This window comes from Prionailurus bengalensis, chromosome D1 (assembly GCF_016509475.1).
Source record: "Prionailurus bengalensis isolate Pbe53 chromosome D1, Fcat_Pben_1.1_paternal_pri, whole genome shotgun sequence".
NCBI lineage: Eukaryota > Metazoa > Chordata > Mammalia > Carnivora > Felidae > Prionailurus > Prionailurus bengalensis.
The window spans coordinates 100,088,112-100,114,167 of NC_057346.1; the positions used below are offsets into that span (position 1 = coordinate 100,088,112).

General features: G+C 45.4%; 3 protein-coding genes across 3 annotated transcripts; 2 read left to right on the top strand and 1 right to left on the bottom strand.

Annotated features, from left to right (window-relative positions):
- Window positions 1-4,563: 4,563 nt before the first annotated feature.
- PTPMT1 (protein tyrosine phosphatase mitochondrial 1) lies at window positions 4,564-14,468 on the top strand. The gene is made up of 4 exons (XM_043582497.1): window positions 4,564-5,258; window positions 5,359-5,439; window positions 12,617-12,808; window positions 14,128-14,468. Exons 1-4 carry the CDS (start codon window positions 4,863-4,865, stop codon window positions 14,284-14,286), a joined length of 828 nt encoding a protein of 275 aa, XP_043438432.1. The 5' UTR covers window positions 4,564-4,862; the 3' UTR covers window positions 14,287-14,468.
- A 349-nt stretch (window positions 14,469-14,817) lies between these two features.
- Window positions 14,818-20,330, bottom strand: KBTBD4 (kelch repeat and BTB domain containing 4). The gene is made up of 4 exons (XM_043582495.1): window positions 20,217-20,330; window positions 18,676-19,293; window positions 16,866-16,972; window positions 14,818-16,414 (listed from the first exon to the last, which is right to left on the bottom strand). Exons 1-4 carry the CDS (start codon window positions 20,233-20,235, stop codon window positions 15,554-15,556), a joined length of 1,605 nt encoding a protein of 534 aa, XP_043438430.1. The 5' UTR covers window positions 20,236-20,330; the 3' UTR covers window positions 14,818-15,553.
- A 5-nt stretch (window positions 20,331-20,335) lies between these two features.
- NDUFS3 (NADH:ubiquinone oxidoreductase core subunit S3) lies at window positions 20,336-25,460 on the top strand. Its single transcript, XM_043582498.1, has 7 exons — window positions 20,336-20,446; window positions 20,547-20,612; window positions 21,728-21,825; window positions 22,036-22,185; window positions 23,023-23,148; window positions 23,281-23,400; window positions 25,215-25,460. The coding sequence occupies exons 1-7, from the start codon at window positions 20,377-20,379 to the stop codon at window positions 25,380-25,382; spliced, it is 798 nt and encodes a 265-aa protein (XP_043438433.1). The 5' UTR covers window positions 20,336-20,376; the 3' UTR covers window positions 25,383-25,460.
- Window positions 25,461-26,056: the final 596 nt, after the last annotated feature.

Sequence of the window (26,056 nt, forward strand, 5' to 3'; positions counted from 1 at the left end):
CTCAGAGCCTGGACCCTGTTTCCGATTCTGTGTCTCCCTCTCTCTCTGCCCCTCCCCCGTTCATGCTCTGTCTCTCTCTGTCCCAAAAATAAAAAATAAAAAACGTTGAAAAAAAAAAATTAAAAAAAAAAATTTTCTTTAATGTTTTATTTATTTTTGAGAAAGAGACAGACGGAGGGTGAGCGGGGGAGGGGCAGAGAGAGAGGAAGACACAGAATCCGAAGCGGGCTCCAGGTTCCGAGCTGTCAGCACAGAGCTGGACACAGGGCTTAAACTCACACACCGAGAAATCATGACCCGAGCCAAAGTTGGATGCTTAACCAGCTGAGCCCCCTAGGTGCCCCTTGTGTGATTGAACCTTTAATGAAAAAGTCATAAAAGACTAGTTGCTATATTACCAATTTTATTAAGCATACATTTCCATGTAACAATATATGTATTGTTTTTACATACATACATCTCTAGTTTTTATTATGAAATATTTTTAAAAAGTAAGCAGAAGGGCATAATGAGTCCCCATAGAACATCACTTGGATTAAACAATGATTTATATTTTGCCATATTTGTCTAATCTGCTTTTCTTCTTGGCACAATACTTTGATGCAAATCCCACATATGTCATGTATGTCTACATACCTTACTAAGCATGTAATAAATAAATTTATAGGCATTTTCTTACACAGCAACAATGCCATGACCACATTAATAAAATCAGCAATAATTCTTTGGTATTATCTCCATCCATAATCAAAGGTCTCCAATTATTTCAAAAACAAGACTTTTTAAGTTTTATTTTTATTTAAGTAATCTATACACCTGGGGCTCCTGGGTTCAGTGGGTTGAGCGTCCAACTTTGGCTCAGGTTATGATCTCGTGGTCTGTGAGTTCGAGGCCCACATTGGTGGGGGATGCAGAGCGTGCTTTGGATCCTCTGTTCTCCTCTCTCTGCCCCTCCCCTGCTTGCTCTCTTTCTCTCAAAAATAAACAAAACATTTTTTTTGTAAAAAGATTTAAAAAAATTAAGTAATCTATACACCCAATGTGGGGCTCAAACTCACCAGCAAGAGTCACATGCTGTTCTGAGCCAGCTAGGAGCCCCCCAAAACATGTCTTTTAATAGCTGATTCATTTCAGTTAGGATCCAGACTGTCCATACTTACTTTTGGTTAACACGTCTCTAGGATTCCTGATCTGAGGCAGTGGACCTCCCATTCTCCCCCCCCCAACCCCCATGCTTTTGCCTTGCAGAAACAGAATCGACTGTCCCTGTAGAATATCTATACTCTGGATTTGTCTGTTGTTCCATGTGATGACATAAACTCATCCTTCTATCACTTACCTTTGCTGTAAATGAAAGCTCCTTATAACACTACATGTTAACTAAACTGGAATTAAAAAAATTTTTTAAAAGATTTTGGTTTCACTGCACGAACAATATAAGACCAAAGTGTGTGTATGTATGATTAAGCTACAAAATATAAAATAGTATGTAAATGTACACAAAAAATGAATCAGAAAAACTTCTTACATAGACTTGTGTATAAAAATAAAAGATATTCAATCCCTTAAGTAGTTAGTGAAATTAAAATAAAAATAAAGAGCTGTCATTAAAAAAAAAAGAGGGGTGCCTGGGTGACTCAGTCAGCTAAAGCATCTGATTCTTGATTTCAGTTGGAGCCCCACATGGGGCTCTGTGCTGACAGCACGGAGCCTGCTTGGGATTTTCTCTCTCTCCCTCCCTGTCTGTTCTTCCCACGCACATGCTCACTCTTTCTCTCAAAATAAATGAATAAACTTTTAAAATATATTAGAAAAAGAAAAAGAAGGTTAGCTCTTCAGGCCTGCTTAAATTCAGGTTCGAATGAGTTGAGGTTGAGGCTGTGGACTTCTGGAGGCATCTGATGTCAGGTTGTCCTGCTTTCAGCAACGCAGGGATCAATCAGTGATCAGTTCCCGTGGCAAGAGCCTGATCCCTCCAGGTAAAGTTTCCGATCAGCATTTCATCTAATGCTTTTTGTCCACTGACGACCATTGACTGGATCAATTATCTGACGAGGGATTTCAAAATGCTGAGTTTCTATCATTCCTTCCACATTTATTTATTTAAGTTTATTTATTTTGAGAGAGAGAGAGCGCGCGTGTGAGAGTTAGAGTGCGTGCAAATGCAGGAGGGGCAGAGAGAGAGAGGGAGAGAGAATCCTGAGCAGGCTGGCACTGCTCTGGGCTGCTGGCTTGCTGGGCAAGCTCTGGGCTTGCTTGGGATCCTCTCTCTCTCTCTCTCTCTCTGTCTCTCTCTCTGTCACTCTCTCTCAAAATAAATAAAAACTTAAAAAAACAATTTAAAATCTTAAAAAAAAATAGAACAGATTGTTGGGTGAATATGTGATAAAACAAAGTGTTAATTGTTGAATTTAGATGGTGGTTATATGAGTTTTTCCTGCTCAATTTATTCCTTTTTCAGTTTTTAATTTATCATGAGACGGTTCATCACAAAATGTTGGAAAATATATGTATCTAAGAATCTATATTTCTGAAGAGTGAGCTTGGGGGTAAGGATGGAGCTTTTTAGGCTATGTACTTCATATAAAGCAAACATTGTAAATGATCCTTTGAAATAGTAATTCCACTTTAGGAGCCTATCCTAATAATTTTTTTTAAGTTAATTTGAGAGAGAGAGAGAGCGAGAGCAAGAGAGCAAGCAGGGGAGGGGGAGAGAGATAGGGAGACAATCTCAAGCAGACTCTGCACTGTGTGCAGAACCTGATGCGGGGCTCAAACCCATGATATGCAGGATTACAATCTAAGCTGAAATCAAAAGTCAGACACTAAACCAGTGTTGAGTGGCCACCCAGGCACCTGCTAATATAGTAATTCTAAATATGGAAAATATAGAAATATAGAAAAAAATTTCATGCTGGAATTGTAAAAAAACATTTGGAAATATCCTGAATGTCCAGTAATAGAATGATCACATGGTATAGTAATTAGGTTCATTTTAAATGGTAAAGACAGTGTAATAACACAGCAAACGCTTACGGCACATTTCATGAAAAAAATTGTGATACAAAATTTTATCAACATGATTGCAATGATTTTTTTAAAGGTGTTCCTAATTATTTTTAAGGTTTATTCATTTTTTTGAGAGAGAGACAGAGTGCGAACGGGGAAGGGGCAGAGAGAGAAGGAGACAGAATCTGAAGCAGGCTCCAGGCTCAAAGCTGTCAGCACAGAGCCCGACACGGGAGTGGAATCCACAACCATGAGATCATGACCTGAGGAGCAGTTGGACTCTTAACCAACTGAGCTACGCAGGAGCCCAACGATTTTTTTTTTTAATGGTATACACACACCCCATAGTGTTATCATATGACCAACAATTCCACTCTTAGGTAGATATCCAAGAGAAATGAAAATGTCTTTTTATGTCCACACAAAAACTTGTATATGAAAGTTCACAGCAGCATTATTCAAAATGGACAAAAAGTGGAAACAGTCAAATCTTTCAACTGATAAATGAGGAAACAAAATGTGGTATATCCATACAATGGAATATTACCCAGCAATAAATACAGCACTGAACCTGCTACAGCATGGATGAATCGTGAAAACAGTATGCTGAGAGAAGCCAGACACAAAGGACACATATTATAGGAGTCCATTTATTTGAGATGTCCAGAACAGGCAAATCTATAAGAGTAAACTAGTAGTTACCTAGGGCTGGGGGGAGGGGAATATGGGATTTTTTGGGTATTAAGGAATATGTTCTAAAATTGGTTGTGGTGAGAATTGCACAACTCTCTGAATATATTAAAAACCAGGGAACTCTACACTTTAAATGGGTGAATTGTATATGAATTATATCTCAGTAAAGTTGTTACAAAAAAGGTTTTTCTAGTGGTACCCATAGGAAATTGGAAGAAAACATGTATTTGAGGTGGTGGAATGATAGGTAATTAGAATAAATTCGACTTCTTTGTATTTTCCAGTTGTTACGAGTATGTATTAGTTTTTATTTTTTATTTCTTAAGTAAACTCTATCCCTAAGGTGGAGCTCCAATTCAGACTCCGAGATCAAGAGTCTCACGCTCCACCGGCTGAGCCAGCCAGGCACCCTGAATATGTATGTATTACTTTTACAAGGAGAAAAGAAAAGTTTTTAAAAAGCACCAGATGCACATTCCATTTAAATGTAAATAGCCAGCATTAGACCCATTCCTCTTACCTCTCTGTAGGTTGCAGTTTTTACGTACAAGCTTATCACAGTATTTTCTTAGTATATCTTCATAATTTGTTGCAGATACTATATTTATATATTTTTTTCTTTATATACATACACGCATACACAGTGCGGTTTGGGCAGGAGGGAGCAACGAGTTGTGGCCGATCGGGAGGGTGGGGAATGGGGGGAGGGCCATATCAACCCAGGTGCCCTGCCAGCCCTCTCCTCCAAAGTAGCTCCCCTGCCTAACAGCCCAAAGCCCCCTTTTCCACTCTCCCCTTCCACCATATCCGCAGGCCCCCACCACAGGGTCTCTTCCGGGTCTGGTCTCACCTTTACCTGGGGTCGCAGCCCCTTTCCTCTGGCCCGGGATTCGGAAAAGTGGCCAGGACCCGCCCTTCCTCCTCCCGGGGCGGTCGCACACGCAGGGGGGCAGAGCTCCCCTCGCCTAGGGTCCCAACTCCCTCCCTCGGGAAGGCGGCGGGGGGCGGGGCGGCACCGGCCACGGGCATGGGTCCCTGCTCCACCAGCCGTAGAGTCGCAGGCCGCGGGTCCAGGACGCGCCCTCCCACGGCCGGGGTCCCACTAGCCCGCCAGGAAATCCTGGTCCCTCCCCCAGGCCGGCGGCCCCTCCTCCGGAGCTATGGAGCCGGGCCCCGGGGCCCCGGGCTCTCCCGCGAAACATCCGGAGGCCAGGCCCGAAGTCTCCGAGTCCGAGGCGGCCGCGCAGACCGCGTCGCCTTCGCGGGAGGCGGCGGACGACCTCCCGCCCTCGTCCTCGTCGCCCTCGGGGCTCTCCTCGCGGCCGCCGACCGCGAGCCTGGGCGCGGGCAGGCCGCCGCTTCGCCAGGCCGGGTGGGGCGGGATGGCGGCCGGCACATTTCTGGAGGCCGGCCTGGCCCGGGTGCTCTTCTACCCGACGCTGCTGTACACCCTGTTCCGCGGTAAGGTGCCTGGCCGAGCGCGCCGCGACTGGTACCACCGCATCGACCCCACGGTGCTGCTGGGCGCGCTGCCGCTGCGGAGCATGACGCGCCGGGTGAGCCGGGAAGGGAGGCCTGGCCGAGCCGGGCCTGGGAGCCGGCGAGCGCCGCCCGCGCCTCGGCGGCCCTTTCTGAGCCCTGTCTTTGCCTCGGCAGCTGGTACAGGACGAGAACGTGCGCGGGGTGATCACCATGAACGAGGAGTATGAGACGCGGTTCCTGTGTAACTCCTCAAAGGTGAGGGGCCAGGAGCGGGGGCTCGGGCAGCGGCGTCCGCCAGCCTACACCGCCACCCTGGGTCTAGGAGAGCGGGAGGAGGTTGGGGGAGAGGGAGCTGCGGGTGCTCGTACCCGTGAGACACGTGCCCCAGGCTTTTTCGCCGCTTCAGGAGGGGGGTCTGGTCCTCTAAGCTTTAATGGCTGCGGCTGGAGGTAGAAACTAATTATGAAAAAGAAACTGATATGAAAGGCATTTAAAAGTGGAATTGAGGGGCGCCTGGGTGTTCAGTCGGGTAAGCGCCACCCCCTCCCCCCCCCCCCCCCCCCCGCCTTGGGCTCAGGTCTTGATCCCCTGTTAGTGAGTTGGAGCATTGAGAAGTGAGATGATTTATTTTCAGAAATAATCAAATAAAATATGTGCCGTCTAGTTAACAATAGGCTTACAACCTATTGGAAATACCCCCGCCCTCTTAAATAAATCTCCTTACAGCTTGCTGCCCACTGATAGATCCCTGAAACATGCGGAACATGACCTTCCTCGAACTCATGGCTGCCTTAATGTTTTTATTACCTAGGTTTACTAAAAGTCAAGTAAGCTTATGTTATCTCAGCTGCAATTTGTTGGTAAAAAGACACTTAAAATGATGGTTAATTTTAACTGGAGACTAAAGTTTCTAAAAGTTAAAATTCTGCTAAATGCAGTTAATGCTGATGGAAATAAGGAAAGCAATTTTGTATGTAAAAGTAGATATGTTAAAAAAAAAAAAAGAGTGGCGCCTGGGTGGCTCAGTCTGTTAAGCGTCCGGCTTTGGCTCAGGGCGTGGTCTCGTGGTTTGTCAGTTCGAGCCCTGGGGCGGGCTCTGTGTTGACCGCTCAGAGCCTGGAGCCTGCTTCGGATTCTGTGTCTCCCCCTCTCTCTGCCCCTCCCCTGCTCGCGATTTGTGTCTCTCTGTCTCTCAATGATAAATAAATGTTTAAAAAAAAAAAAAAGGAAATCCATTTTTATTGGAGGTAAAAAGAAAAAAAAATAATTTTGTCCTGAATCAGATTAGTAGTTTGGAGAGGAATGGCTTCGGACAAAATCTAAATGCAAAGGAAAGTTGTAGAAGGTCTGTGAAGGGAAATCTTTGGAAAGGAATATTATGTGGTCAGGACAGACTAAAGTTAAAATGAATGGATTTTAAAAGTACACTGGTAGAAAATTTAAATTGCCTCTCCTCTGATCTAAAAGTTGGGGAGGGGCACCTGGGTGGCTCAGTCATTAAGCATCCGACTTCAAATTGGGCTCAGGTCATGATCTCACAGCTAGTGAGTGTGAGCCCTAAATTGGGCTCTGTGCTGACAGCCTGAAGCCTGCTTCAGATTCTGTGTCTCCCTTTCTCTCTCTCTCTCTCAAAAATAAAAATAAACATAATAAAAGCTGGGGAAATGGTGGCAATACCCTCGCTGCGGGCTTCCAAATGCTCCACATTTATGTTATTTCTGCAAGGCATATGAAGTATGGAGGATTACAACATACAAAGGGCTTTTACTGGGATACATGGGAGCCATTTTGCTACACTTAGCCCAGTGTGTGCTGACTTGTACTTAAAAACATGCACTTCTAGGGGCGCCTGGGTGGCTCAGTCGGTTAAGTGTCTGACTTCTGCTCAGGTCATGATCTCACCACCATTTGAGTTCGAGCCCTGGAGCCTGCTTTGGATTCTGTATCCCCCTCTCTCTCTGTCCCTCCCCCGCTCATGCTCTGTCTCTCTCTCTCTCAAAGACAAACATTAAAAACAACAAAAGAAAAACACATGCACTTCTGTTCCCTGCTGCCCACCTTATCCAGGCCCTCCCTGTAACAGGCGGGCCTCCCCTACAAGAAGCTAGAGTGCCAGAAGGAGAAACACAGGGAGACACCACCATGATAAGATCACAAGTACCTTTTTCATTGCAAGGTTTAACACAGGTAAAAGAATAGGTAAATTTTCTGATGATCTGGATAAAATATAGAGGCCTTTCAGACTATTAGGAATGTTTTTTTGAGTTGGCCTGGAAAGAAATAATGCTTGTGTTGAATCAGACTCTTAATGAGATAGAGAAGCGTTCTGTTTTGGCAGCAGCTGAGAGATATGGGGATGATTGACTCCTTAATTATCATGGGACTGGAGGTCCTATAGGGAGCTCCCAGTTCCCTACTGGGGTTCAGGCAGTTCCTCCCCAAGATCCTAATTGGGACTATGATAATCCCATTGCAGAATGGTATCGTTGCCACTTCCAAGAAATCAAAGGAGGTTGAAGGTTAAAACCTTTAAATCATGCTAAATTAGCCACTATTTTACAGACACAGGATGAAAGCCTGGTGGCCTTCCTGAAAAGGTTAAAGTTAAATATACAGCTGTCTCCCCTGTTACCCCCCTCCCCCCAAGCTCAGATGATTCTAAAGGACAAATTTGTCACTCATTCAGCTTCCCAAGGTCCTGGCACCAGTGCCATTTATGTGGCTATTTAGGGCACTGGAAACAAGAATGTCCTCAGAGGGGCAATGGAAGTTGAAACCCCCATAACCCATGCCCCTGGTGTGGAGTCAGTCACTGGAAAATCTGAATGCCCTCGGGGACCTGAAGGGCTCAAATAACCAGTGCCCCTGAAAAGAACTGATCTCGCCAGAGGTTCTTCATGGTTGGCTCCCCTGAACCAACTTTATTGGAAACCCAGAGCCTCAGGTAACTCTGGAAATAGAAGGAAAGCCAGTTGATTGCCTTCTTGACACTGGAGCCACCTTTTCTGTCCTTTCCATTCCTGGCCAACCATCCAAATGCAGAGTAACGATTAGAGGTGTCTCCAGAAAACTTAAGACTAACTTTTTCTCTCAGCCTCTGGGGTGTATACAGGGAGACTTTTTTTTTTTTTTTTTCACATTCTTTGTTTTTATAATGCCAGAGAGCCCCACTCCCTTGCTAGAAAAAGACATGACTGAATTAGGGACTATAGTGCTACTCCCTCCAGGACGGATAAACAGTTGCCTAAACTTATAGTAATCTGGATATCAAAGATCAGTCTTTCCTTGAGGTAAAATTAAATACGCCTTATGGAGTTGTTCCTATGGAAACTTGATGGGCAAAGGAAGATTTTGAGGACTGAGAACCAAAAACCAGTTCAAAAGCTTAATTATTCTAAGCAACAATATCACAAGATCCAAATAAATATGGAAGAGGGTGGAAAAGCTATAGTTGGAAAAAAGAAAAAAAATTGACCAGACAGTTCAGGGACTTTTTGGATGGCTACAGTACATCTTTACATCCCATGGTGTGACCTCCTTCCTAGGAGGCATTCCGTTTGGAATATTAATGCTTGTTGATCTAATATTCTTTTTGTATGTCATTTGTAGAAGCCGTTGCACATATGCCAGAAAAATAAGAAAATTTTGCTAACGTAAGACGTTCCAAATACACTCATTATTTTGGACCTCTGGATTGACCTCTGAACCTGCCCTGACTGCCATACCCTTTCAGCAGGAAGCAGTTAAGATCAGTCTTCATCCCAATTCCTAATGGGAGTTAGGAGTCACGTGTTCAAAGTGGGGAATATGATAGGAAAAGATGGGATTCAGTAGGCAGAGAGGGAAAGGTTAGGACCTGAGGTCCCTGGGTGGAAACACACACACACACACACACACACACACACACACACACACACACACACACATATATATTTTGGAACAATGCTGGGAGTGCAGCTGCAGCAAACCCTCTGGGGGCAGGGGAGGAAGATTCCTCTTAAGAAACAAATGTCTGTGCCTTGTGCCCAAAATAACCTAAAAATGAAAACAGAATCTACTTAGAAAAGAAGAGGAGGGATTGTGAGAAATAAGTGAGAGGATTTATTTTCAGAAATACCAAATATAAGCTGAGTTGTCTAGTTAACAATAGGTTTAGACCCTATTGGAAATATATACGAACCCCTCACCCCAGCACAATGGAGTCCCAAATCTCCTTTGGGAGACCTTTCACTTCCTGGTTCTTCTTCCCCTCTCCTTCTGCCGGCTTATTTTTCGCAGGCTTTGCAATGAGCACGTGCCAAAGAACTGAGGTCTCTGCATCACCTCAAGGAATGTACATTTGTTCCAATCAGATTACTTTTTGGCCTTACATGGGCATAGGCGACTTCCAGGTAAGGCTGTAATCTCTGTAGTACTTAGCCAATGAGGAATCAGGGGAACGACTTCATGCTAGGAGATAAATTGCCTGCTGCAACTGCCCTGAGTGTGCCTGTCCATCAGGCACCTGCTCTTGTAAGAATGTTGATTAAACCCTGGCCTCACTGTGCTCTGAGTCTCCGCGTCCCTTCTTTGAATGGGCCAGTAGGCTTATTTCTCACAAGGCCTGCATAGGGCTCTGCACTGATGGTGAGAGTTGGTTTGGGATTCTCTCACTCTTGAAATAAATAAGTGTGTGTATATATATATAAAGTAGAATTGACAAAGTCTGACTACTCCTTTGTACACAAAGGTATTTTTAATTTCAGTAACTCAAGTCAGTAACCAAACCGAAAGGCAACTTCTCTATGGCTTGCTGATTTCATTCATTCAACACTCACTCAGCACTAAGGTCAGGCATTGTCTTAGGCATTCAAGATGAAGGCCCTATAAACTCTAAGAAGAAAACCCACCTCCAGCCCCCAAGAGAAATTTATAAAACAACCCATTGAAAAAGTGTATGATTCATTTGGCATTGATGGAATTTTTACTCATATGTTAACAATGTATGGAACTCCAGAGAATTGTAAAAGAGTACAGACCTAAAACATAATTTTCATTAAGTTTGAATGCTTGTTTGTGGAACTAAGGTTATTAGACATTGTGCTGTCTTTATATAAAGATGTTGCCCTGTCTTTATAGTGTTTGCCATCTATTAGCACTTTTTTTGTCCTTCTTGTTTATTGTACTGATACAGCCTAATGAAGATGCTGTTATTTCAACTGGTAGGTTTTTTTTGTAACCTTAAAAATGGACTCACATTTAAGATACATTGATTAGTGATGGCATACTTTTTTAAAAAGTTTATTGAGAGAGCTCGGGAGGGGCAGAGAGAGAGGGAAAGAGAGAATCCCAAGCGGGATCCACACTGTGAGTACAGAGCCCATCACAGGGCTCAACTCACAAACTGTGAGATCATGACCTGAGCGGAAATCAAGAGCCCCTGACACTTAACTGACTGAGCTACCTAAGCACCCTGATGACATACGTTTTTAGGAAATGGACAACAGTTCCTTGGATTTCCTAAAGTACTTTGCTACAAGGCCTCAGGAATTATTAGCCAAAATGGTAAATGTTCCTTAGTGTGATCATTCCTGTGGAACAAGAGTCACAAAAAGTACTTGGTCTCTGGCTGTGAGGCATTGACACTTGTATGATGCAGCTATATTATCCAACTAGCCTAGAGAAAAAAAATCTCCAAGGCAGTGGTTCTCACATTTTAATAAGCCTAAATATTATCTGGTAGTCTAGTTAAAATAGCAGATTCCTATGTACAACCCCTGAGAATTTATGACTTGGGAACTTTAGGGTGGGGTCCAGGAATGTGAATATTTAGCAAGCTCCCTAGGTATATCTGGTATAATTGATACAAAATCACATGCTGCAAAATTGCTGTTTTGTGTTAATTTCATACGCAGTATAAAATATTGACCTTCACTCAGTCATAAAGTCTTTGGTTCCAGCTAGACAGATTAATAACCATTAGCTGGAGCCTATCAGGACTCCTTTTTTTTTTTTTTTAAAGATTTTATTTTTAAGTAATCTCTATGCCCAAGATGGGGCTAGAGATCAAGAGTCATATGCTCTACTGAGTCACATGCTTAACCTAGAGATCAAGAGTCACATGCTGTACTGAGCCAGCCAGATGCCCCCCTATCTGGAGTCTCAAGGTAAAAATTCAAATAAATAGTCTGATAATGCCAGAGGGCTTATTTCCCCTATTGCTTATTCTTTTCTTCTTCTGAAGTGATAATACTGCACTAATAAAGATAGGTGCATTGTTTTAATTTTAAAATGGTAACTCTATTTTCTACCATGCAATCTCAAAAAAAAAAAAAAAAAAGGTAAAAAGGACACTTATAGATAAAGAAATACAAAGCTCTTGCAAAATATAGTACCCCAATCCTGCAGCTGCGTCACTACACGGGTGCCAAGATTATCCATAAAGTTACACAACTTTTGTAGATGAATTTTAATACAGCTAATACTTTGCAGCTGAAGATAAAATACCCAACGTGTACTTTAAGAACATTTTAGGGGTCTGGGTGGCTTACTCGGTTAAGCATCCAACTCTTTTTTTTTTTTTCTTTAATGTTTATTTAAAAAAAATTTTTTTTTTTCAATGTTTATTTATTTTTGGGACAGAGAGAGACAGAGCATGAACGGGCAAGGGGCAGAGAGAGAGGGAGACACAGAATCGGAAACAGGCTCCAGGCTCTGAGCCATCAGCCCAGAGCCCGACGCGGGGCTCGAACTCACGGACCGCGAGATCGTGACCTGGCTGAAGTCGGACGCTTAACCGACTGCGCCACCCAGGCGCCCCTTTAATGTTTATTTTTGAGAGAGAGTGTGTGTGTGTGAGCAGGGAAGGGGCAGAGAGAGGGAGACACTGAATCCGAAGCAGGCTCCAGGCTCCGAGCTGTCAGCACAGGGCCCAATATGGGGCTCGAACCCACAAACTGTGAGGTCGTGACCTGAGCCGAAGTTGGACACTTAACCAACTGAGCCACCCAGGCGCCTCAGCATCCAACTCTTGATTTCGGCTCAGGTCACGATCTCATGGTTTTGTGAGTTCCAGCCCTGTGTTGGGCTCTGTTCACTGACCACTGACTGAATGGAGCCTGCTTGGGATTCTCCCTCTCTCCCTTTCTCTCTGCCCCTCCCCTGCTCACACTCTGTCTCAAATAAACTTAAAAAAAATTTTTTTTTAATATTAGACATAATTCTAAATCAGTAGCACAGCTGTTGTTTGATGAAAGACCAACCATGCAGGTCAGCCATTTTAAAGGCATCTCTGTAAGAAGTTTCTTGTTTAAAAAAAAGTGAACAGTGTATTCACACTGTAGTAAACTCTGAAGCTTCCTTGTTGTTTTGCTGCTTCTTAGGAGCCCATATTCATAGCACTCATGTCAGATTTCTTTCATTCTCTTTTTTATGCTGGCGGACCTGGTTCCAGGAGTGGAAGAATGTAGGAGTTGAGCAGCTGCGACTCAGCACAGTAGACATGACTGGAGTCCCAACCTTGGCTGACCTCCAGAAAGGAGTCCGGTTTGCTCTCAAGTATCAGTCGCTGGGCCAGTGTGTCTACGTGCATTGTAAGGCTGGGCGTTCCAGAAGTGCTACTATGGTCGCAGCGTATCTGATTCAGGTAGGAAAGGTCTTTCTGGACTGGTCCATTTACAGCAGATTTCTAGAACTTCAGTAGCATGGTCTGTTGGCAGGCCTTCCTAGAAGGAGCCATGTCCCCAGTTACAGGCTGTTGGGAGATGGAAAGCACCTGGATTTTGCGGATAGGCTGACCTCTGGCGTTGCTACCTACCAGATGTGTGACCTTAGGCAAAAGTGTCTTCCCCTCTCTGATGCTCAGTTTCCTCAAACTAAATTTGTTCTGAGGTTTGAACGAGAAAGTATGTCAAGCACTGACCTACAGCAGGCACTCAAAAAATGAAGCGCAAAGGATGTTAACACCAGTAAAAGGCTAAAGCACTTTTTATAAATAGCACTCAGGAAATCCAGTACTTTAGGTAGTAGTGCTGATCACTTATAGCCCTATAGTACTCAAGATTTCTTAAAGTATTTCAGAATAAAGTTCTAGGCATTTGTGTCTAAAAACAGAGGCTCCAATGGAATTTTGCCTATCACCTTATGACTGGTAGGTGTGATACTTTCAAGAGTATTTATAAGCAAATACTCTTTAGTCCATTACTACCTGTTATACACCCCCCAACTTGACTCATTTTTGTTACCTATCTGGCCCCTGTAGAGCATTTATTAAGTTATGTGGATAGTTTAAGGAAAAAGGAAATGTACATGTAATAGGCATCGCTCTGAGTTACTGTGGACTGGTAAGTACATGATTTAACAGTATTAAAGCTTTGATCATTAGGACTCCATTTACTGGAAATGGGTTCTCAGGAGGATATTTTGGGCTGAGTGAGAATTGACTCAGAGGGCTTGAAATCTGTAGATTCTTTGTTCTGTTGAGTTCTAAACCAATATGTATCCTTAGAACACAAAGATAACCCTCCTGGTAAATCTAAAAAGTGCTGTTTTCCTAGCCACGGTGACAAGTTACATAAAAACATCTACCATGTACTCTCTCCAGGAAACTTATAACCAACAGCCCAGCTCCCAGAGGACATCTGATAGGCCTATGCCGGCTTGAAATAGGATCTCAGCTTTGCATGTTCAACCTTCTTTTTTCAGGGTTTGGCAGAGCAAGAATTAGGTAGAAAGACTGACTTGACCTCCCAGCCCATTGCAAGTATTGTGGGACTAGTTGGCCGAGGGAATAAAAGTGCCCCTCACCCCCGCCATTTATAATATATGGGGCATGTTTTTTAACTCCCCTCAAAATGGAGTTTTTAAAATAATGAAATTCTAAGGGCCTTTAGCATCTGTTATTAGGTCAAGAACACCTTAACACCTCCTCCTTTCTTTCTCTGATTTCCCAATCCTGTACTTCAGGTGTACAACTGGAGTCCAGAGGAGGCTGTAAGAGCCATCACCAAGATCCGGTCACACATCCACATCAGATCTGGCCAGTTGGAAGTTCTTAAAGAGTTCCACAAGGAGATTACTGCAGGGGCAGCAAAGAAGGAGACTTACCACACATCACAGACGTGAAATACACAGATTAGAAAGAACTCAAGACGACCCTGCTTGCTACAGAATCAAATAGTGTTAACAGGACCAAGGGGGCTTAAGCCCAGACTTGACAAAGCAGGAATGTACTAAGTAATGGATAATTTCACTCCCTTTGTCTTGTTTCACTTTCCTGAAGTAACACTGTTGTGTGCTAAGAGAGAGATTTAGTGTGGCTTCAATTCACTGGCTAAGGGGATATGGAATGAGGGTTTTTGTTTTCTTGAATAGGGTCAAAGAACTCGATTGTGTATCTAACACTGTGCCTAATGATACTTAGCCCAACTTAAAGACATTTAAACACTAGGAAGGAGAGGAGAAATACTCAGCTCAGGCTCTTTGCCACTGTCAGACCCCAATTCACTGGCTCCCCGGGGCTCTGTTCCCTTTTGGAGCAGTGATTCTCGATGTAGAAAAGGAATTATGGGATCCAAGCAGCTTAGAAATGTGTGGGTATGCAATCAGTTTTCCCTAGGGAAGTCACTCCTTCAGAATTCAAAACAGACACACATATCCCTTCAAAAACTTTTATTTGTATGAACAGTTCCTAGCTCTTAGTTTATCTTAGAGCTTTTAAAAGAGTAGAGACCTTATATATTTAGGTTTGAAAAAAGTTTCTGCTATTAATCAGAAATAATCCTTTCTACTTCTTTCTGGCTTACCCCTTGGAGTAAGCCAAAAATAAAACCATATTGTACGTTTCCTGACAGAGAGATGAGAAAACAACAGACACAAGTCCTGAATTCTAGAGTTGATGCTTGCTGGTGAAGGACACCTTCAGCTTAGAGCATTCTCCCAACCAAAGCCTGAAGGAAAACTCTAACACCTAATTCTTTGTGGAAAAATTACCAACTACCCACTTTGCAGGCTATAGAAAAAAGGAAGATGGGGCACATTTCCTTCTGTCCTGGATCAGAGGTGCTTAAGTTACTTAACACTGATCAGGTAAAGAGGGGAGGCTGTGCCGATGATCTGAGAAAAGGCTTGTTCTATGAGGCACAGGATTACCAGGGGACGGCAGAGGACAGGCTTGTCTACTCTCCGTTCAAGCAGCCAGCTCAACAGCAGCAGTCTAAAAAGCCCCAAATGGAACACCCCTATGGGTTCAGGAGGGACTGAGGGGCTGCCCTTTCTAACGTGTGCCAAAAAAAAACATAGTACTCTGATCGGGGCCCCAGAGACTTCGAGTTTGGATGGATAGGTGCTGGAAAAGGGGAGGGCAAAAGTCAGCTGCTTTTCCCCTATAGCCTTAGGCCAACACAAACTGCAAATTAGTAAGCAGCACCTTAATGCCTCTGGTGACAGTTATAGCTGAAGTGGCAGGGTCAAGCTTGTAGGTGTTGGCATCCCCCTTTTTATATCGGTCCCGGAAAACATAGATACTCCCATTACAGCTGGCGATCTTCCAGAGGGATGGGGCAGAGCTCCAGGCCTCAGGAAGGCAAAGCCGGGTAAAGCTGTCTAGGAGGGGATTGTAGCACACCAGGGAGTCCCCTTCAGCCACGATGAACACCAGATCCTTATGCACAGCTGCGTGCATGCGGCCTGCGAAGGGCAGAACATAGGGCTTCACGTGGCATTTGTCTGTCTCTGTGTCAAAGCATTGGATGAGTCGGGAAGGTTTGGTAAAGAAGTCCAGGTCATTCTCCTCCCCCCCTAGTAAGTAGATGATCCCGTTAAGGTTGGCACCAGCGGCCCCTGACACAGCCACCTCTAGCTGGGTTGTCTCTGTCCAGACGTTATCACCTACCCGATAATAGATAACTGCATTGGAGAGGGTATCCTGCAGTGTCTTGCCACCCAATGAGTATATGGCATCTTTCCCAGGCACAGACACCAGGGTGTGCTGGAGCCGGTCCCGGGGCAAAGGTGCACACCATTCCCAGTCCACAGTGGCATTGTTGCACTTCCACATGCGCCGTGGGATGGACCCTCCCACCACGTATAAGTCTCCACCATGCTTGCAGGCTGCAGTGATCTGGTGGCACAAGCTGTTTTGGCCACTTACACTGATGGAGTCATCTTCCGCACAGTGTAAGGACACAGCCAACGAGTGGGTACGAGATGACTCTTTCCCGATCAGGTAAATGTGCACATTCTCCCCGATCTCCTATTGGCAAAATTAAAATTATAGATGACATCTATCAGTTCTAGGCTAAGACTCAGCTGAGACACAGATGTAAAGGTTCTGGACCACACACTTGTATCTTGCTCTAACCCGCTACTTCCCTCTGGTTTTACTGTATGCCATCCTGACTCTCACCTTTCAGTCATTATACGCTGGGGCAGAGAATCTGTTGCTCTCATCCTGAGCTGGTGCTTTAGGAAAAAGGTGCTTAGGATTAACGCAATGGTGAAAGTAGTTCTCTCAAGGAACTTTATGGAGCTCAGAGGCTGAGCTATGGTTTCTAGGCTCATGCACACATCCTCCTCCCCAGTTCTTAACTTTGAGCCAGAGATGACTTAATCACCATCACCAGGTATCAAAGAGGCCAGATCAGTAGATGGCTGGAATGTATAGATATTATGGTGTCCCAACCCGAAAGCAAAATCTGCCTTACCTTCAAGCTAGTCCTGAGTGACTCTGCAAAAGCCTCTCTTTCTTCTTTATTAAAATTGATCCAGGCTTCTATTGCCTCTGTTGGGTTCTGAGAACATGGAACTCCATCTGTGAGAGCCAGAGGAAAGGCATGGTCAATGGCAATCCAACAATCCAAAAGGGAAATTTAGAGCCAGCGGCTTTAAAGATACAAACCACTTTGTTATACTACCACCATGTATGTACGTGCGTGTGTATAAGAAGTTAACCTACATTGCATTATTTCTTTTAATCAGAATGGATGACTTGATATGCTCATATTTGCCATGGAAGCAGTCTACAGGCTGCAGAGCTCACACCTGCTAAAGTATAGCATACCTCACTAGCAGGGCCAGGATTGTTTACCTACAATTGCCGCATCACTTAAAAAGTTTCTTTTTTAAAATTTTATTTTTTAATGTTTATTTTTGAGAGGGAGAGAGACAGAGCACAAACGGGAGGTGCAGAGAGAGAGGGAGACACAGCATCTGAAGCAGGCTCCAGGTTCTGAGCTGTCAGCATAGAGCCTGATGCAGGGCTCGAACTCACAGCCTGCGAGATCATAACCTGAGCTGAAGTCGGATGCTTAACTGGCTGAGCCACCCAGGTGCCCCTCACTTAAAAAGTTTCTTATGTAAGGGCACCTGGATGGCTCATCAGTTAAGCCTCCGACTCTTGGTTTTGGCTCAGGTCATGATCTCAGTTTCTGGGATCAAGCCCTGGGTTGGACTCTGTGCTGTTAATGTGGAGCCTGCTTGGGATTCTCTCTCTCTCTCATTCTCTCTCAATAAACTTTAAAAAAATAAGTTTTTTAAAAATAATTTTAAATTTATGTATGTATGTATGTATGTATGTATGTATTTATTTATTTATTTTGAGAAAGAGAGGGAGAGAGAAAATCCCAAGCAGGCTCCACGCCATACGTGCGGAGCCTAATACAGGGCCCGAACCCATGAACCTCGAGATCACAACCTAAGCCAAAACCAAGAGTCAGATTCTTAACCAACTGAGCCATCCCCCCACCACCAAAGTAAGCTTCGTTTTAAAAAAGTTCCTTATGTAAATACCTTGACCCATCAATTTACTTAGATAACTAGTCCCACAAGTATGTGCAAAGTACAGGATAGATGAGAACAATTATACACAAAAGATACCAGAGTATAAATACAAACAGCTCCTCACTACATTTTGGGGGTGAGCCCTGCTTTTTTTCTAATTCAACACTTGTATATAGACCCTTGAAAAACATGGGTTTGAACTATGTGGGTCCACTTATATGCGGGTTTTATTCAATAAATACAGTACAATATTGTAAATGTATTTTCCCTTCCTTATGATTTTCCCAATAACGTTTTCTTTTCTCTAGCCTTACTGTAAGAACACAATACATACAGTACATGACACGTACAACATACAAAATATGTGTTAACGGTTTTTGTTATTGATAATGCTTCTGGTCGACAGAAGGCTATTTGTAAAGTTTTGGGGGAGTCAAAAGTTACACATGGAATTTTGTGCAGAGGTTGGCAGTCCTAATCCCCACGTCGTTCAGGGGTTAACTGTGTATTGCACAGTACTATTATATTTTCCAGGTTTCCTCCCCTAAAAGGGATTGCCTGTGACAACAGCTAACTCGCAGCTGAATCTCTCAGAAAGCATCTAAATTCCTACCAGGAATAATAACGTAAATTGGAACACCAGAAAGCCTGAAGGCTCCTTTCTCCTGAACTAGAATGTCCACTAAACATCATATGCAAGTAACTGAGTATGACGGGCCCCATCCCTCAACTTACCCGAGATGATATCAGTGAGCAGATGGTGGGGCAGGTGGAGAAATTCCTCTGTGCTCTGCAGCTGGGCCAGGTGGGCCTTGGCACAGTGTTTGGCGGCAGTGTACAGCTCAGGATCGCTGTGCCTGTCTGCCAGCCACATCACCTGAAGGCAGTTCCCCACCTGCACGGTGCGGGCCAAGAACCGAGAACATTCCTCAAAGAGAGACGTCAGCTGATACATGTCTGACACCTCATAAATTTCCTGCAGCTCTTCAGCTCGAAGTTTCACAGTCCCGTGGTAGATATAATCAACCAGGAGCTGGAAGACAGACTCACTGACATCCTGCAGTACAATTACCCGGTTGTGAGCCTCCTTCAGGTTGGAAGTGAACATGGACCGGAAAAAGCAGCTCTGAGCTGAGAGGACCAGCCGGTGGAGCTGAAACTCCCGGCCTTCCACCGAAATGGTGACATCAGCAAAGAGCTCTTCCTCCAGACACAGTTTCATGATGCCCTGAGCCACACGGCCTGAGTGTGACCGATCTTTGAAAGTGTAGTTCACAAAGTAGTTTTCATCCATGGATGCTCCAGGCTCCTCTGGTGATTCCATGGCAGCCAACTTCTCTCTCTGCCAGCTGTCTGCAAAGCAATACCACCCTGAGTAATGGGGAATTCACAGTCTATGAATCCAACTGTTCAATTTATGGAGGGAGAAGGTAAAAGTGAGAGCAAAGTGGGCCAAGATTGGCCTTAGTCCTGGCCCTAATGACATCTCAGAAGCTCTCCTTCAACCGAAGCTGGGTTCATTTTCCTGCAGTGACACTCCATTCCTAATGAAATCGATAAAACGTCCTACTCTGGGTGTTTCCGTATAAAAACAATATTCCTTTCCATAATGTAATAAAAACCTGGCTATTTAGGTCAACACATGAGAGCAAGCGACTGGAGGAAATCTATGATATTAAAAGCCGGGCAAAAAGCCTTACTAACCAAATGACTATTGGGCATAAAACTAGTGAGGCTCTGGGCAGGAGAACCCAATAAACTCCAGCGACCTTCTGGTCGAGGCCCCTCTTCCCCCACGTGCATGGAGTTCAGACCTTCCAATATGAGGCTTGGCCTGGGACATCTGTTAGCTCCACATTTTCTCTTTTCTGAGCTTCTCCCCCCTCACGCCCTGATGACTTCCCAAGACTCCGTTCCAGAACTAGAGACGAAGCCCCGCCGTCCCAGCAAGGGGCACTAGTAGGCCTAACGCCAAGTACTGTGTCCCCGCTTCACCTGGAGTCGCCTGGGAAACGGTCGCTAGGGAAACCACTCATCTCTCCCCCTTCCTCTATCCCCTCCACGCCCCCTCCCGGCCACGCCCGCCGGCCCTCGTCAAAAGCTTAGCTCAGGGAGCGGGGGAGGGGTGTGGAATGTGGAACCCAGACCCCTGCCCCTTCCCTTCCTCTCACCCCTCCGGTTCATTAGGGTCCTCGCCTTCTCTACAGTCTCTACCACACCAAACTCGGGCTACGTTCACCTCACGGCTTCCCCACCTGCCTGCCTCGGTTTCTCACCTGTTTTCCCTCCTTTCATTCCGAAGCCCGGAACCCGGAACCTCTGCTTCTAGCCCCGCGTCCGCCCGGAAGAAAATCAGATGCATGCTTCCGCTTCCGGTCCGTGCCCTTGGGGTTCCGTGTCCTGTGGGTCTTGGATGCCTGGTCTGTAACCTGGAACATGGCCGCGACGGCGGCTGCTGCGAGGGGCTGGTGGCGGGGTCTCGTAGGGTCCGTGGCGTTGGCCAGGGGTAAGCAGGGGGCAGCTGGCTGAGGCCCTGGGCGGGAGCGGAGGCGCGCCTGGCGCAGGGAGCCTGTCAGGCCTCACTCTACGCTTATTTTTCCGTACAGTGGCCGGGCGACCCTCGGTGCTGTTGCTGCCGGTGAGGAGGGAAAGCGTCGCGGCAGACACGCGCCGTATGTGTGGGCCGGGCCCTTCTCGGGACTACAGGCGGGGGACCCTTCATTCTTTTGGATATTTGCCCTTGTCCTGGGATGCCCTTCCCTGCGTCCTTTGGCAGATCTCTGTGGAGACCTGACTGCAGTGGTCCTCATGCAAGCAGAATCGAACTCTTCGCTGTGCCCTTTTAGCTCCCTGTTACGGCCTTGATTGACCCCTGTCCATCTCCATGATTCCTTTTTTCTCCGATTAAACTGTCAGCTCTTTGAGATCAGGAAACAACGTTTGGGTCTCAGAGCCATTATGATAGTAATTCACATTAATTGAGTGCTTCTTGTGTGCCAAGCACCTTGCTAAGCGATTTAGCGAGGGATCTTAGTCCTTAGGACAGTCTTACGAGGTAGATAGCATTGTGCTCTTCTTACTATACATTAGGAAACAATGCAGAGAAGTAACTTATCCAGAGTCACAGCACTAGCGAGTGACAGAGCAGGCCTGTCTGCTGCCAGAGTCAGACAACACTTAACCATGATGTGTGCGGTCCATGATGTGTGGGTACTCATGGTTTAGGGTTGCATGCATGCGTGTATGGAGATATATTACAATCAACATAAGTAGACTGGGAGTCAAGAGACCTGGTATTTCCCCCTTTCTGGCCCTCAGTTACCTCAATGGCGGTGGGGGGGGGGGAGGGTTTTGACTAATCTGTGAGGGCTCTTCAGCCCTGCAGCTCTTAGCTTGAGAGCCTGCTGTGAGCCAGGTGATAAGGAGATACAGAAAAGCAGAAATTCTCGTTCCCACCCTTAAAGAGTTCCTGGTCTGGTAAAAGAATTGAGACACACTGCTTAACAAAAATGCAGGCATTGTGAAGGAAGAACTAGGGAGTAGCTTTGAGAAGAGGCAAACACCCCAAACGCAGTAGTAATAAGGAGAGTCTTTGTGGACTCTGTAGGTGACATTTTCCCTAAGTTTTCATCAATTCCTATTCCCTGGAACCCTCCACTCTCACCTTTCTCAGGATTCTGCAGGAAGCCCTGCTGGGAGACAATACCCCTTACAGACCCAGGAGACTGAATGTAGGCATGGCTGCTGCCTTCTCCATTCCTTTGTTAAATATGCCTTCTCCTTCCAGCCACTGTCCGACCACGGAATGATGTGGCCCACAAGCAGCTCTCAGCTTTTGGAGAGTATGTGGCTGAAATCCTGCCCAAGTATGTCCAACAAGTTCAGGTAATATTCACTATTGTTGTTTGGTCATGGGTCAAGAAAGAACCATGTTCTCAGGGCATGTAGGAGTAGGCAGCCTGGTATCAAAGAAACCAAAGACTCTTCTACCCCACTTGAACTGCTTTCTCTGCCCTCAACCAGGACTCCTACTAACGTTAACTGCTCTCTCAATAGCTCTTTTTTTCCCTCACCTTTCCCTTTCCACGTCTGCAGGTGTCTTGCTTCAATGAGTTAGAGATCTGTATCCATCCTGACGGAGTCATCCCAGTGCTGACTTTCCTCAGGGATCACACCAATGCACAGTTCAAATCCTTGGCTGACTTGACAGCAGTGGACGTCCCCACCCGGCAAAACCGTTTTGAGGTCAGGAGATTTGAGAAGGTTTGGGGAGTAAAGGAAAGAAAAGGGACAGACAAGTTTTAGGATGACAGCTACCAACGGGAACCATAGTCCTCCTCAATTTCGGTTTGGGTCAAACAATACAACACAGCAGTTAAACTGGGACCTCGGATTAGGCAGACCTCAAGTTTGAATCCTAGCTCTGCTACTAACAGGCTATGTGACTTCAGGCATTTTGTTTAGTTTTTGTAAGCTTTAGATTTCTTATGTGCAAAATATATGTGAAACTGTCCCTACTTTATATAGAGTGGCTGTGAGGATGAAATGAGATCGTTCAGGTAGATTGCCATCATGGAGCAAGTTCTCCATACATTTAGCTGTTGATATTTACTGATCATCTACTATCGGCCAGATCCTGGGATCAAGGGAGAAGTAGCACCCAACACCTGCCCTCAAGGAGTCCCCCACGCTCTAGTGAGGGTGAAGGACACATAAAGAGCTTACTGTAATAACATGATGCATGGGATGTTAGATGTTATGAAACTGCAAGAGGGGCTCTCAGAGTCCTGTGTGGGAGGCTTCTTTGAAGGGAGAGAGAATGTGCTGAATCTTAAAGGATGACCAAGAGATCAGGAATTAGCTTGCTAAGGATTGGGGCCAGGAGTAGCATGAGCAAAGACAGGCATGCTGACATCCTAAGGTGTAGCATAGCTTAGGCCTTTGGAAGTAGTTGTAAATATAAGAATCTTGAGGATTTTGAGGTTCAGGACAGACAGCAGGTTCACAGGTAGAACCCTTAACCCACCTCGTGCCTCAGACCCTGTGGCCATCTTGGTCTTCCAGCTCCTCTGTTCTCTCTAGATTGTTTACAACCTGCTCTCTCTGCGCTTCAACTCCCGGATCCGTGTGAAGACCTATACAGATGAGCTGACACCCATTGAGTCCACTGTTCCTGTGTATAAGGCAGCTAACTGGTATGAGAGGGAGGTGAGTTTCTGGACATAGTGGATCCTGCCTCTGGGCCAGAGTTGCAGAATTAGTTGAAATAACTGCATGCAGTGCATCCTCACCCGTGTGTTGGCTGATGGACTGAGTTGCCTGAGGGCCTTTTTTTTCTAGATCTGGGACATGTTTGGAGTTTTTTTTGCTAACCATCCTGATCTAAGGAGGATCCTGACAGACTATGGCTTTGAGGGACATCCTTTCCGGAAAGACTTTCCCCTATCTGGCTACGTTGAGGTAGGAGGAACCTTGAACTAGGGCAAATGGCCTCAGGGAAAGACTGGCAGGGAACCTGGGGTGTGCTGAGCATGGCAGGAAATATGGTCTGTGAATTGTGGTGATTTAAGAGCATAGGCTCTGTATCAAATCCTAGTCCCAGTTTTGTAATCTGGGGTCTGTTACTTAATTTATCTATGACAGTTTTCTCATCTGCAAAACAGGAACAGTAGTACTTAACTAATAAGATTTACAGTGAGCTAGGGGTGCCTGGGTGGCTCAGCCGTGAGGCATCCAGCTTGGGCTCAGGTCATGATCTTGCAGTTTGTGAGCTTGAGCCCCTGCTTCAGGTGAGCTCAAGCCCTGCTTTGAGCTCCACTGTCTCTCTCTCTCTCTCTCTCTCTCTGTCTCTCTCTCTGCACCTCGTGGTATTCTCTCTCTCCCTGTTTATGCCCCTCACTCAAGTGTGCTCTCTCTCTCTCAAAAATAAATTAATTTAAAAAATAATAATAAATAAAAATCTACTTAAAAGATTTACATTGAGCTAAGTGATGTTAAAGCCTAGTGTATTGTAATTACTCAATTGACATTAGCCATTATCGTAATGATCATTTTAATGACCAAGGCAACCTTGAGGACACACTTTGTCCACAGGTCTGAAAGTGGAGGATCATTTTACCCTGCCCTGGATCTCTGAGAAGGCAGCTGACAGGGAAGACACTAAATGTTTAGCCCCTGAGGACGGTTAAAGGCAGGACTAGTAACATGTGACTACAAGGGCCTTACGAAGAATTTCAGTGCTTTGCTTTACTACCCTTGTGCTACAGGTTGTTTATGAGCAGGAAGATGGTCCATTGCATACAAACATATGTGTCATTTTGTAGAAAAGTAACTTTTTAGAAATGCTGAGATAGTGGCAATCCCCCCTTCTGTACCGACATATGCCTGCTTTCTTCATGTTTTGCATGGTCCCATTTCCTTTTCAAGCTACTTCTGGTCAGGACTCCTTCCCTCTCCTCATTTTCACTGTCTGGCCTCCCTTACCTGCTTTGCCTCTTCACCTGTTTGTCTTTACTTTATCCAGCTGATCCTCCAGACAAGAAAAGCCATGCCAGCAGTGCCTGGGTCGCTCAGTCGGTTGAGTGTCCAACTTCAGCTCAGGTCACAATCTCACGGTTCATGGGTTTAGCCCTGCATCAGGCTCTGTGCTGACAGCTCAGAGCCTGGATCCTGCTACAGATTCTGTTTCTCCTTCCTCTCTGCCCCTCCCCCACTCATTCTCTCTCTCTCTCTCTCTCTCTCTCTCTCTCTCACTCTCTCTCTCTCTCTCTTGAAAATGAATAAACAATAACAACAACAACAACAAAAAAAAACAGAAAAGAAAAGCTATGCCAGATTTATTGCCTTGCACCTTTATAGTGATAATGCCAAAGCCACATGGTCTGAACTTGAGTGCTTGCCAATTTAGGTTTACTCTTTTCAGCCACAGACTTGCTCCCTAATCCCCAACAAATGCTTATAAGCATTTCCTTATAAGAGTGGATGGGTGAGCAAAGTCAGTTGTGCTGCAAAAGCAGCTCAGAGCTTATGATGTGGGGATGGTGAGCAGGGGAGCCTGACTGGGTGATTGCAGGCCGTTTTGGATTGTGGTTGGGATGGGACTTGATTGGTAATACAGACATGCCTGGAGACTTGTTGACAGAGGCTGGGATAGCAGTCAAGGACAGGGAAGTAAAGAGACTGGTGAAGTCCCCCATAGCCTTGGGAAAGTAGGCTCCTTAGCAGGTCTGAACAAGGTCTTCCTCAGTGCTTAAGCCTGCTTTTCTCTTCTGCAGTTACGCTATGACGATGAGGTGAAGCGGGTGGTGGCTGAGCCAGTGGAGTTGGCCCAGGAGTTCCGCAAGTTTGACCTGAACAGCCCTTGGGAGGCTTTCCCTGCCTATCGGCAGCCCCCTGAAAGTCTCAAGCTCGAAGCTGGGGACAAGAAACCTGAAACCAAGTAGCTCCAGGGAAGGCATGTGGATACTGGAAAACGCCTTAATCTATACTAAGCGTCCCTGTAAATAAAATCCTTAGGCTAACCACTTCTTGTGTGCTTTTGGGTAGAAGTGAAGCTTGACTCGGGAAAGGGAAGATTCAGCAGGGGTTTTTCCCTCTCCCTTAAAGAGACTCTGCCAAACCAGGAATCTCTTTTAATGGGACTGAATAGTGCAGTTGCAGTCATGGTGACCTGCAAGCCTGGATGTACTTCTGAGGGAGGGTTCTGGAGCTGAAATGGAAAGTTCTCATGGTCCACAGGGCTTAGGATGGGTGTGGCATGGCATTTCCTAAAAACTGGAGGGCCCTTAACAACTAGAGGAGAAAACTCCTTGTTACAGCCAACCGTCTGGTGGCAGCTGATGGATGAAGGGGCCTGGGTGGAACCAGGGAACCCCTCCGCCCCCATCTCATCTAAGCATCCACAGGGTTCCATGAGCCATGACTCATTTTTGAGTCTTGAGCCATGAAACCTCCTTGCAATCTAACGGCCCATCATGTTTGGGCTAAGGTAATCTTCCTAGACTCTAGCCAGAGCTGAGAATGTTGTAAGCAAGCAAAAGAGGTCCCAGGACTGGTGCAGAATGTACTCGAAGCTGCAGCTCTATCTTCCAGGGGACAGACTCCCTACCCCAGCCAG

Excerpts from the sequence above, each read along its gene's own strand:
- PTPMT1 (XM_043582497.1), top strand. The coding sequence starts at position 4,863 with ATGGAGCCGGGCCCCGGGGCCCCGGGCTCTCCCGCGAAACATCCGGAG. Across the intron at positions 5,440-12,616 it reads TCCTGTGTAACTCCTCAAAG|GAGTGGAAGAATGTAGGAGT; the intron begins GTGAGGGGCCAG and ends ACCTGGTTCCAG. Across the intron at positions 12,809-14,127 it reads TCGCAGCGTATCTGATTCAG|GTGTACAACTGGAGTCCAGA; the intron begins GTAGGAAAGGTC and ends CCTGTACTTCAG.
- KBTBD4 (XM_043582495.1), bottom strand. Across the intron at positions 16,973-18,675 it reads GCTCACTGATATCATCTCGG|ATGGAGTTCCATGTTCTCAG; the intron begins GTAAGTTGAGGG and ends TGGCTCTCACAG. Across the intron at positions 16,415-16,865 it reads CACTCAGGACTAGCTTGAAG|GAGATCGGGGAGAATGTGCA; the intron begins GTAAGGCAGATT and ends TTTTGCCAATAG.
- NDUFS3 (XM_043582498.1), top strand. The coding sequence starts at position 20,377 with ATGGCCGCGACGGCGGCTGCTGCGAGGGGCTGGTGGCGGGGTCTCGTA. Across the intron at positions 20,447-20,546 it reads GTCCGTGGCGTTGGCCAGGG|TGGCCGGGCGACCCTCGGTG; the intron begins GTAAGCAGGGGG and ends TTTTCCGTACAG. Across the intron at positions 23,149-23,280 it reads CTAACTGGTATGAGAGGGAG|ATCTGGGACATGTTTGGAGT; the intron begins GTGAGTTTCTGG and ends TTTTTTTTCTAG.